Here is a 13,018-nt window from a genome sequence, read left to right on the forward strand (position 1 = left end):
TGTAAAAGTTGCGAGGGATGGGAGGAGGAAGAATTAATGTGGAAACTACTTACCAAAGAAATGTTTTGAGTAAAATAATCTCATTGCAAAGTTATACTTAATTTCTCAGTTCGCATTTTTTTCCAGAATGGCTAAAGCTTCTTTACTATAAAATTTATGTAGTTCTGTTCAAATGCTGGAACATAGAAAGCAATACTACAAAAAATACTCCTTTCTGCTGATCGACAACTTAATTTAGGAATTAAATATGCTTGTTTATGTGCTATTGCTTCATTAGCATTGTCTCATTAATGTTTTGCGGCCTTCAAGAAATTAAAACATAAAATATATAGTCAAGATAAATCTTGTCAAGATATGAGTAGTCAAGATAAATCTTGTTCTGAGTTAGTACACAGCCATATGTATTAATGTGTAATGTACTAGTAGCTTTTGCCATCTGAAAAAGGGTCCTGACCTGAAATGTCTCCTATCCATTTTATTCAGAGATACTGTCTGAGCCACCGTTATTCCAGCACTTTGTGTCCTTTTGTGGAAATTAGCATCTGCAGTTCCTTGTTTTTATGGCAACATTTGCTTGTTCTCTGCTTAAAAATTGGGATCCATTGTCTCAATGGAGCTGAATTTTGGAAGCAAAGTAGTTCAGCACACACCACCACCATCAAGAGTTTAAAGAAAGCGTTTGTGCTAGCTCTGAGTGCACAATTGGCTCAAACAAAAATATAATCAATTTCTATAATTTGCTTACATTTACTTCCCATTGATCTGCAGTTAGCAAGATGTTGCATTGTTGTTACAGAATAATGTACTTGATAATTGGTAGTGAGGAAGTCTGTAGGGTATATATGTATTTTCAGTTAGAGTTGACTCACCAGTACATAAATAATGATGAAGTCTTGGGAATGCTGTGCTTCATTTCTGTGAACTACCCCCATCCCCCAAGGCCATGAGAAAATAAATGACGATTTATATGACATGTTTACAAAAAAAATAGGGAATGCTATTTCTTCCTGTGCCAAAAATGTGAACTCTGTTTTGCTTTCTTTCTCCCTTTGCCAGTTTTCATAGTTCTAAAGGGAAGCAAAATCTTGGGTAAGATGCATTATTATATAAACTTATTGCTTATGATTAACTTTCTAATCAAATAAGAAGTGTTGTCACATACTGAAATCAAGTTTGCCTAATTTGTTAATAGGTCTTTTGCCAATTTGAAGTTGTCTAGTTATTTTCCATCTGCCTTCGTGTGCTGTTCTTTTTTGTGACATAAATGAATATTTAATGTGGTACTCCAAATAAGCCAGAAGATACATCTAGTGAATAGATGACCCACTTAAGTCAGGTTTTTTATGGCAAAATTGTTGCGATAAGACAGCTTGGTTTTTGTTTCTGATCTGAGGACCTTCATAAAATATGCTTTCAAAGGGATATCTGGGAACGACTGGACACAATCCTCAGTACTAGTATATCTTTCCTCTTCATCATCTTTGCCAGATGATTGAGCTTTATTTCTTCAAGCCCCAAACAATGACATGCTAAAAATTCTGCTCAGCATAGCACCAAAACTGTTGACCCACTGAATTAATCTTTAGTGATGTCACAAATTCTTAATAATGTTTACAATTGATCCTTTCTGGCATGCTTCATTTCAGAAAATGTAGGGATTAAAAAGATGCAACTACACTCCAATGTAAATAGCAAGCACATTCAGTTAAAGGTCTGAAACAATGTGTGCACCAAAATAAGTATTCATTACATTTAAAATGTTGTTCTTTTTCATTGTTGTTCCTCTGGCACGCACAGTAAATTGTCACACTCCATTTGGAGTGCTCAATGCACAACTCTTGAGCCAATCATCAAACTCATTAAGAGTTCAACTAAAGATATTATCTTCACGAGGCAATAACCAAAGGCACACAGGTGTGCGTAATATATTTGGGATTTCCTTACGTTACCTTAGATAAACATTGTAGAAAATGCTAAATTTGCCTTCCTTCAGCTCTTTTGCTATTCAGTTTAATGCATAAAGTACATTTTGACAGGATAGTGCCCTTTGTCGACAAGCAACAACTATAAGGGAAATGAGTTACCCCCCCCCCTCCCTCCTCCCCTCGAACCCAAAGACATGTTTTATATCTTGCTTTACCTGTCAGGCTTTGAATGAACTATCCCCATAATGGTCATCTTCATCGATGGCTTCAACCCACCTTTGATCTGACCGACAAAGGGTTTCTCCTGTAAAATTAATAAAGCAAAGGTTAATGCAAATTGAAAGTCAACATTACATCAGACCTTTCTATGTCTTTAAGTTGTGTTAAGGCTCGATCCCACTTGACATAGTGCCAGCGTGCAAAGTTTATACCGAACTTTAGTTGAACAATTAACATTCATCTTCAGAAAATAACCTGCAAAGTGTCCAATGTATGGACACCCGCCTCACTGCAGTAACTTATTTACACTTTTTTCCCTCAAACTCCCATTATAAATATATCTGATCATTAATCAATGTTTCCATTTGTCTCATAATTGATTGGAAAGATGCAAAGTATTAGGAAGCACGGAAATTATATTTCGTTGGAAGGGCGTTATAAAATATATGGACTGGATCCAATGTGCAGCGGTGATCCCTGAATCTGCCACGAAAGCTCAACCACATGTCACGCATTTGTATGTAATCGGTAGTTCGCAAAGATTATTATCCACACATTAAAAAAAGCTAGATGACCGAATTACCATATTTAAAAATGTCAGGTAACGTTAGAAATGGAGCCTCTGTATTCGTACCAAAGTTAACCCTTTAATAAAAAACAATCTGCAACTATAAAACTCATTTGCATTAAAAGACTTACGGGTGATGTGCAGTCATTATCCGCCATTTTTTTTTGCTTTCTTTTGAGCGAAGTTGCTGGTGGGGCCAGATCAATGAATGCAGAATTGAGAGTGGCGATGACTTATCTTCGGTGGAGCCCGCGCCGCGCCTGCCTCCATCCTCTTAGACCACAAGCTATCCAGCCGCGCCGCTTGCCATGGCAACCCCGCAGGGTGGAGATTCCACGCGTCTCCGCCCTCATTGTTTGTACTATCCTCAAAGTCTGCAAACTGACTTTCAGCGCCGATAGAGTAATCTTACAGGAGCACACGGCTGCAAAGTGCACACTGCAGCGCTTCAAGCAGAAAACCCGTGCCAAAGTTTCTAGGTCAATTTCTCTTCATATGTTGTGTGCATCATTCGTGCTTAAAAGCGTAGCTAACCTACAAAATCGATAAATGTTGAACCTCCAATATGTTCGCGTTCATTTTCTCTTGATTTAACGAGTTTGTTTAGGAAACAATGTTGCATAATTTTGGGTTGAGTGGGGACACCTATAGTTCACCCACATTAACATTGCAAAACATTGCTCACCTGGCCACGTGGTGAACGAAAATGCCGCAGTTTTGCATTACAGATCATAACAGCGCAATTGGTTTCGGAAACATTTGGCTTAGACTTCGCTCTTTTTCCCCAACTTTTGGCACGGACTGTAAACGGCTATGTGTAGGAAGGAACTGCAGATGGACACAAAAAGCCGGATTAACTCAGCGGGACAGGCAGCATCTCTGGAGAAAAGGAATGGGTGACGTTTCAGGTCGAGACCCTTCTTCAGACTGGTTAGCGATAAGGGAAACGAGAGACATAGACGGTGATGTGGAGAGATAAAGAACAATGAAAGATATGCAAAAAAGTAAAGATGATAAAGGAAACAGGCCATTGTAAGCTGTTTGTAGGGTGAAAATGAGAAGCAACTGTGAATTGGGTGGGGAGGGATAGAGAGAAGGAATGCCGGGGCTACCTGAAGTGAGAAAAATCAATACTCATACCACTGGTCTGGTAATGTGTAGGAAAGAACTGTGAATGCTGGTTTAAATCGAAGGTCTTGCCGATGTATAAGAGTCCACATCTTGAACAATGGATACATGAGATGAGGTTGGAGGAGGTACCTAACCTAAAAGGACTGCTGGAGTCCCTGGACAGAGTCGAGGGAGGAGGTATAGCGACAGGTGTTGCATCTTCTCTGGTTGAAAGGGAAGGTACCTGGGGAGGCGTTGGTTTCAGGTGTGGGACGAGATGAGTTAACCAGGGAGTTGCGGAGGGAACGGTCTCTGCGAGAGGCGGAAAGGAGTGGAGATGGGAAAATGTGGCTCGTGGTGGGATCCCGTTGGAGGTAGTGGAAATTTCAGTGGATTATGTGTTGTATGCGACGGCTGATGGGGTGGAAGGTAAGGACTAGGGGGACCCTGTCTCTGTTGTGACTAGGGGGAGGGGGAACAAGGGCGGAGCTGCGGGGTACCGAGGAGGGCCTCATCTATGATGGGAGAGGGAAACTACCGTTCTCTAAAGAATGAGGATATCTCAGATGTTCTAGTAAGGAACACCTCATCTTGGGCACATGCAGGGTAGACGGAGGAATTAGGAGTAGGGGATAGAGTCTTTGCAGAGAGCAGGTTGGGAAGAAATGTAGCTGAGATAGTTGTGGGAGTCAGTAGGTTTGTAATAGACGTCAGTCAATAGTCTGATTCTTGTAATGGAGACTGTGAGACAAGAAAGGGGAGGGAGGTGTCAGAGATGGTCCAAGTAAATTTGGGTGCAGGATGAGAATTGGTGGTGAAGTTGATGACGTCCATGAGTTCTGCATGGGTGTAGGAGGTAGCACTGATGCAGTCATCAATGTAATGGATACAGAGTTTGGGGATAGGGCCAGTGTACACCTGGAACAGGGATTGTTCAACGTACCCTACAAAGAGGCAGGCAAAGCTGGGACCCATGCGGGTGCCCATAGCTATGCTTTGGACTTGGAGGAAGGAACTGCAGATGCTGGTTTAAACCGAAGACAGACACAAAATGTTAGATTAACTCAATGGGACAGGCAACATCTCTGGAGAGGAATGGGTGATGTTTCGGGTTGAGACCCTTCTTGAGACCAGTCTGAAGAAGGGTCTTGACCTGAAATGTCACCCATTCCCTCTCTCCAGAGATGCTGCCTACCCCACCAAGATACTGTAAGCCGATATTGCGTACTGGATGAGTTTATAGCAAAAATTGTCAGGGTGTTATTTTTAGAGCACTATTTGAAATGGGAATTCACTGTTTTTCACATCTATTGGAAATCTGATTTAGACTGCAGTTGAGTTTCCGCTTCATATCAAATGGGTTTTAAAAGAGAAATAATGATTTGATGCCCCTTGAGTTTGAACTCAAGCAACATACCTCTGCAAGGAGATATGAACGGGAGAAAGTGTTAGGCACTTGCCCCTCAACCCTGTTCTACCCTTCAATAAGATCATGTTAACTTCATCTTTGCTCTCCCATCTACCTCCAGTGTCCTTTCACCCCTTTGTTTAACGATTTAACTTTGTGTTAATAATATTCAAAGAATATGCTTCTGCCTTGAAAGAACAAAGGGACTTGTGACTGTCTAAAAGAAAGATTGTCACCTCATGTGCAGGGCCGTCTTAACGCATGGGCCTGATGGGGACTTGCCCGGGGCCCCACGAGCATAGGGGCCCCATGCTGATCTGTGTATGTTAAGTGACTTGCAATAAATAAATACTACTTTAAAAATGTAGGTTCAATAAGTGCTTTTTTCGCAACATTTTCGGTCCCTAAGTGTTTTTTTCGCAACATTTTCCATCCCTAAATGCTTCTCACAGCGATCTGTTTCGCAACAATTAGCTCCCTAAGTGCTTTGCTTTTCCATCCCTAAGTGCTTCTCACAGCGATCTGTAAGTGCTTTTCGCAACAATGTAGCACCATAAGTCCATCGCTAAGTGCTTTTCGGTAAGTGCTTTTCGTCGGCACGACGGGGGGGGCTGGTAGGGAAAGGGGGGTGGGGGAGAGTAACGGTGGGGGCGACGGGGAGGGTGGGAGGAGGAGAGAGTGGGGGTGGGAGGAGGCAGAGTGGGACTGGGACAGCAAGGGTGGGGGTTGGTGGTGGGGGGGGAAAGAGAGAGTGGGGGAAATGGGGGTGCTGGGGAAAGGGGGGTGGCGGAGAGTAACAGTTGGTCTGGGGAAGAGAGAATGGGGGGGTCTGAGAATGGGCACTGGGGAGGGGAACAACAGGGGTCGAGAAATTGTGTTTAGGATTTTTCTTCAGAGCCCCACTCATGCACTCCATTCCCCCCTTAATCCCCCTTGTTTTTAATGTTTCAACACCGATTTTGTTGGAAGTGCCAATAAAATAAATATATGTTTCATTTTATCGACCATTTACATTTTTATTCCTGTGAGTAGTTATCGTAGGGGCCCCAGTACACTGCTTTGCCCGGGACCCATAATGCTGTAAAGACGGCCCTGCTCGTGTGTCTTAAAAGGATGACCACCTCATTAGTTCCTGATTCTCAGACAATAGAAAACATCCACTTGGCCAAGATCCCTCAGGAATTTAAATGTTTCAACCAAGTCGCCTTTCACTCTTCTAATTTCCAATGGATATCTGCGCAACCTTTACTGTTAAAATAACCTCCCTGTAACCACGTGGGTTTCTCTGGGCTCTGGTTTCTTCCCACACCCCTAAGACAGGTTTGCAGGTTAATTGGCTTCTGTAAATTGTCCCTAGCGTGTAAGATAACGCTAAGTGTACGCATGAACGATGGACGGCGCGGACTCGGTGGGCTGAAGGGTCTGTTTTCACGTTGTATCTCTAAAGTCTAAAGATTAGTTCACCTCAACCTGGTGGATGCAGTAATAAAATTAAATTTGTGTCACTGAGTTTTATATTTACCTGACATTGTTGCTGAAATCATCAATTGGCAAAATAATTCCATCTATAAAGATTTGTGGACTTAACTGTTGCACTAACAAATTACTTTATCGAGAGCCTTAAAGGAAGAAAGTCTGACAGAGTGATTTAGAGCACTTCATATCACCAGCTCACCAATGATAGAGCAATTAAATGGAGACTTTTCAAGGGGTGGAATTGGAAAAGAACAAATATTTCAGGGGGTTCAGAGCTGCGAGTTGAGATGAGACATGGATTGGCTAGTCCATGGGGAGATTTTTGTAAACTGAATGTGAATGTTAAAATCAGGGCATTTTAGGTGCTATATCAGGAGTCATCTTAAGCAGGCGGAAGAGTGATGGTTATGTTAATATAAGGACAAGAGTTTTGGGTGAAATCAAGATAATGCAAACTGATCGGAAGACTGATGGGAGAATCACATCTACAAGTTACAGGGATAACACTGACATAGTGATGAAATGATTGTACTTGCTATCCAGAGGGCAAAGCTAATAATTGGACGGTTAAATTCAAATCGTTCAGAAGGAACTGGGTGATTTAAATAAGATAATACATGGAATACAAACACAAGTACCTGGAATTGTATCTTAAAATTATGGCATAGATACACACATATGCATTTATTTTTATCTCTTTAAAAGAAGGAAATCAACTGTATTTTTTGGGCAGATTGTGGTCCTTAACAGTCTTCTGAAATAACCCAGCAACCCACTCAGAAATACCTTATTACTGAAAAATAGTGGACAAAACAATGAATAAAACTGGATGATCCATCTATGTTTGACTAGATGGCAGAGACATACATAGAGTCATAGAGCATAGAAACAGGCCCGTGGGCCCAACTTGCCCATGCCATCCAAAATGCCCCATGTACACTAGTTCCACCTGTCCACGTTTAGCCCATATCCCTTAATACCTTCCTAATTAACGGTAAAGCCCTCCTACTCACAAGTAGAGATATGCTGTCCCTTTGCCAGACAAAACTCCAGATACTCACCTAACATAGACAAACTAACAGTCACATTTTACAATTTCCCATACTTACCATCACCTGGTCAGACACAAAATGCTGGAGTAACTCAGCGGGTCAGGCAGCATCTCAGGAGAGAAGGAATGGGTGACGTTTTGGGTCGAGACCCTTCTTCAGACTGATGTCAGGGAAGGGGCGGGACAAAGATAGGATGTAGTTGGAGACAGGAAAGTGGGAGAACAGGGAAGGGGGAGGGGAAAGAGAGGGACAGAGGAACTATCTGAAGTTAGAGAAATCAATGTTCATACCGCTGGGATGTAAGCTGCCCAAGCGAAATATGGGATACTGTTCCTCCAATTTGCGTTGGGCCTCACTATGACAATGGAGGAGGCCCATGACAGAAAGGTCAGACTGGGAGTGGGAGGGGGAGTTGAAGTGCTGAGCCACCAGGAGATCAGATTGGTTAAGACAGACTGATCGAAGGTGTTGAGCGAAACAATCGCTAAGCCTGTGCTTGGTCTCGCCGATGTAGTGAAGTTGATATCTGGAACAGCGGATACATTAGATGAGGTTGGAGGAGGTGCAGGTGAACCTCTGCCTCACCTGGAAAGACTGTTTGGGTCCTTGGATGGAGTCGAGGGGGAGATAAAGGGACAGGTGTGGCATCTCCTGTGGTCGCAGAGGAAAGTACCTGGGGAGGGGGTGGTTTGGGTGGGAAGGGACGAGTGGACTAGGGAGTTACGAAGGGAACGGTCTCTGCGGAAAGCAGAAAGGGGAGGAGATGGCAAAATGTGGCCAGTAGTGGGATCCCGTTGGAGGTGACGGAAATGTTGGAGGATAATTTGTTGTATACGATGGCTGATGGGGAGGAAGGTGAGGACAGGAGGGACTCTCCATCACTTGGTCAGATGTTCACTGATTAATGTATAATCTTCAATTCTCTCTAGAAATTCTCAGATCATGGCAACTCATGGTTTTTCATTGCAAGACTTAGACAATGTTCAGACTTTGTCTTTTAAGTAGTATGTATCATTTGTGCCACAGAATGAGAGAAGTAGTTGACCATTCAGCTCCTCGGGCCTGCTCTGCCATTAAATAGATTGTGGCTGATCATTTACCTCATTGCCACATCCGTAGACTGCATTAATATTAAAATTAAACAATCGGTCTTGAAGATACCATTTAATCCAACTGATTACTGCCTTTTCATATTCACTTGTGGAGATTCATGTATAAGATCACCCAGGTACCTCTGAACACCATCACCATTTTAATATTACTCTTTTTTCTTTTTTTTCCCCACAAAAGTGAAGATTTCACATTTCATACACATTTTGTTCCATCTGCTATGCCCTCTTCCATTTGCTTAGCCCACAAGTATCTACTAAAGCCTCGCTGTATCTTCCACACCACCCACATACCACTTAGCCATGTACAAGCAGGAAAGCTGCTTAATATACTTGGTCATCTAAATTGATTATGATTGTGAACTGGGACAATAGTACTGATCTGTGTGTCAAAGGCTCCCAATCAAAAGTGATCTGTTTATTCCTTCTCTCGATTTTATATCCTAATTCACACAAATATATTATTTCAAACCCCACATGCTCAAATTGTAAGAATAACCTCTTGTCGAAGGCCTAATGAAAATCCAGATACAGCACATCAACTGGTTTGCCTTTATCTATTCAACTAGCTTTAATTATGAATGGTCTGTGTGATTTAACGGTCAATTCAGCATCCAAGATCACACATTAGCGTTACAGTTTTGAAAAATTGCAATGGAGGGAGAGCCATTGGCTAGGAAACAGAGTTTATGGTTGGATTGGCTTTAATATTTAATTTATGCCTGTAAATGACTATTTGTGTTGTGTAAAACAACTAGAGTTTACATTTGTAAATTTCATCGTGTTTGCCTTTATTGCCTCCAATAATTAATTTTATTATGTTTGAGAAATAATTTCAAAATTCAAATGCAGGGAGGGCGAGGAGGGAGGGAGGGGACGGGAGGGAGGGAGGGGGGAGGAAGGGGGAGGGGAGGGGGGAGAGGGGAGTGGGGGAGAAGGGAGTGGGGGAGGAGAGGGTGCTGCACCAATGGAGGAGAGGTTTGGGCCCAACGGGTTCACTTGGTTTTACCAAATAAAATGAAAAGTATTAAAGTGTCAGTGAATCCAAGGATATATGTAGCATGCAAAACATTAGTAAGTTCCTTTACTGGAGACTTTAGGTAAAAAGTTCACACAGGAGAGCATCAGGAAATAACAGATGTATAAAACTAATTTTATACATAAAATGTTAGATCCAATCAAACTTTCTCGCTGGAATCATTAAATATTGAGATCAGTGAAGGAGTAACTTGAAACCATTAAATGTTTACAAGGCACCAGGTCCAGATGGGATGCACGTGAGGTACCTTAAGGATATGAGTGAGAATATATACGAGTCTCTTGTTAGTCTTATTAAAATGTTCAAAAATGCTGAGACTATTGCATGCTAACATATTTGGTAACTATGTACAAAAGAGATTTAAAAATGAAGATATATTTGCATTTATGTAACCCAAGGATGTCTGAAAGTGCTTTATATGCAGAAAATAAGATTGTTAAAGTGTAGTCAATGCTGTAATATAGGATGCACAGCAATCACACCAAGTGACCACCAATGGCAATACTATACAATGATAAGTTGATGATCAATTTTAGTGATGTTGACTAAGAGAAAAATGTTGGACAAACCATGAGATTAGCTTCTCACTCTTCAAAATAGGACCATCATAACTTTTGCATCCACTTGTGAGAGCTGAAATTCACTTTAATCTCACCTCTTTTTGTGCATGTTCTCTGCATCGCAGAGGAATGTCAACGTAAGGTTTCTGCAGTGGTGTCTAATTCACCACCCACCCATATTCTACCCAGCCTTCTAATTCAAGGGTGAGATTGATACCAACTGAATTTCAGATTCATTGTACAATTATGGACATAAATGAGGGAATCTTGAACTTGTTACCTTATTAACGCGAGAATTTTCATTTTGTTCACCCATTCTAATATCTCTCCAAATTGTCTAAGAATAATCCTGTGATGTCTATTGGGAGGATTTGCAATGTTAAATTCCCCATAGAAATGCAGGTTGTTGTTTGAGTCTAATTAGTTTTTACTTTGTTGTACTTCATTGTTCGGAATATAATTGGAATATTTTATGCAAAAGAAGATTCATGAAGCCCTTTAACTGCCATCTCTCTCAACATTCTTGTTCTTTGATTATGATAGACAAGATAATTAGATCACTCAAAATACATGGGTTAAGTTGTTCCGTTAACCATGTTATTTCAAAAATTCCAATTAAATTAATGGGACATGTGCCGTTAATGTTGCAAGAATCATTTGGCCATTAATGCTTTATGGATGGTGTAAATGTATCAGTAATATAGAGTCAAACATTAAAAAAAATAAGAATTGCTGTGTTTCAGGAATGGAAAATACTTAAGGGCAAATAGACAACTTTTCTATTGCTTTTCTCAGTAGCAGAGCAAGCACTTCAGGTTGTTCAACCTCTCTATTTTCTGCTATTTTCTAGCACAATTGACATTTTTGTTAAACTCGGAATGAAAAAAATGCGAATCCACAATTAAAGCAAAATGAATAAGAGCTCATGACAAGAAAAAAAAACAATAAAATTCAAAGTACTGGTCAGCATTTGACAAATGACTAGGTGGATGCATTTTCTGATGCAGATCCTCCATTTAAACTAACAATAAATGATAGCTTATTGTACGATAGTTAATTCTCTATCTTTTTGACAACTCTCTCCTGCAAATTAATGCTGTGCCTAACTACTCACTATTTTGCTCTTATACTCATGCCAAAATCATCTTTTCCAGGATATTATACTAATTTTCCCCAGTGTCATTTAGTTGCATATGTTACCCAGCTGTTTGTCACTTTGATATTTCATGCCTTTCTTAAGTTTAACTATTCTGTTTGCTCATCTGATTTTTACCAGTGTTATCTTTACATGGATTGTTGCATTGTTTCAAACATATCTATTATTCTTACGCACCAAAGACAGTTTTATCTCTGCATCAAAATTCAATTAATTCACTATTAAGTTTAAAGGAAGAGCAAAGCGGTCTTTCTGTTCTTCTGGTGCGATTCCTTCTTCCTTTGTTTATGTTCTACAAATTGTTTGTTGTACTTCTTCACTTTAATCAATAGTTGCAAAATGTTCTAAAACAAATTACTTTTTCCATCTTGTTATTGTAATAGTAATAACTTTGATAAAGATTTTGAGTGTTCATATCCCTATGTGAACATTATCATCATATTCTATTCCATCCAGATTTATAAGACTTCTCTTTCCCACTGATAGTGGTAAAACTATCTCATTTTAGGTTTGCTGGAATTAGTTACTTCTCTCACTTTAACTGGAAATTGGTCTCTTTGTTTAATAAAGTTTGACCAAATTACTCTGTTGATAAACAGTTCTAACATCTGATTCATGCCCACCTGCGGATCACATTTTCGAGGTCTGAAATAGGACTCAAACTAGAAATCATACATTTACAGTCACAGAAATAATGACTACAGCAGTTATTGGAAAATTTAGTTGCGGTGTATTTATTGATAATTAACACAGCTTTCAAAATATGTAACACCTAAAATAGCCTATAAAGGAGGATTGGTTTTAAATGTGTTAAAAGCATCAATATTTCCTCTGATTTAAAGTACAAAATTGATGACATCAGGGCTAATCGCTGTGCTCTTATTTTGACCACATCTGTGATGAGTTAACTCAACTCAGTTCAGTGATTAATTCTCAGACCACCCTGAGTTGTACGGTTTAATTAATGCAACATATGTTATATTTATCCAGAGTCAGCAGTAATATGTAGTATTTGGAATTTAATTTAAAATGGTTTATTATTTTCTTGAGCTTGTGCTTTATGTAATCTGTCATGTATTTTAACAGGCCATATTCCAGGCTGAATGTGAATGTAGTATTGCTACAATCCCTAATAACAGTAAATGCAAACAGTTTACCAGTAAATGTTATCCAACAAAGTCCAAGGAAGACTGCTGCCACTGTCATTTATCCTCACCATAAACCCTGTCTCCTACCTGTTGATTCCTGCTCTCTTCCTGATATTCTCCTGAAACTATATATTGAAACAGAAAATGCTGGAATTACTCAGCAGGTCAGGCAGAAAAAAAAGAGCTGATGTTTCAAGTCAATGGCTATTCATCAGAACTCAAGACAAGGAATTTAACCTGGGAACCTG

The 13,018-nt window shown here is 40.2% G+C and overlaps 2 protein-coding genes across 4 annotated transcripts in view; one reads left to right on the forward strand and one right to left on the reverse strand.

The window, feature by feature from the left end:
• plek2 (pleckstrin 2) overlaps positions 1-13,018 on the forward strand; it is a 59,772-nt gene that overhangs the window by 41,339 nt on the left and 5,415 nt on the right. The gene's annotated exons all lie outside the window — the stretch shown is intronic.
• LOC144597258 (galectin-related protein A) overlaps positions 1-13,018 on the reverse strand; it is a 32,944-nt gene that overhangs the window by 9,574 nt on the left and 10,352 nt on the right. For 2 of the 3 annotated variants that reach the window (XM_078406363.1, XM_078406364.1), the window contains exon 2: positions 2,141-2,229. In XM_078406363.1, the coding sequence (XP_078262489.1) occupies positions 2,141-2,184 (44 nt within the window). In that variant the 5' untranslated portion in view covers positions 2,185-2,229. Of the gene's footprint in view, positions 1-2,140; positions 2,230-2,843; positions 3,151-13,018 lie in introns of those variants that run through there. The other variant, XM_078406362.1, reaches the window with a different exon arrangement.

This window comes from Rhinoraja longicauda, chromosome 10 (genome assembly GCF_053455715.1).
Source record: "Rhinoraja longicauda isolate Sanriku21f chromosome 10, sRhiLon1.1, whole genome shotgun sequence".
NCBI classification, from domain to species: Eukaryota; Metazoa; Chordata; class Chondrichthyes; order Rajiformes; family Arhynchobatidae; genus Rhinoraja; species Rhinoraja longicauda.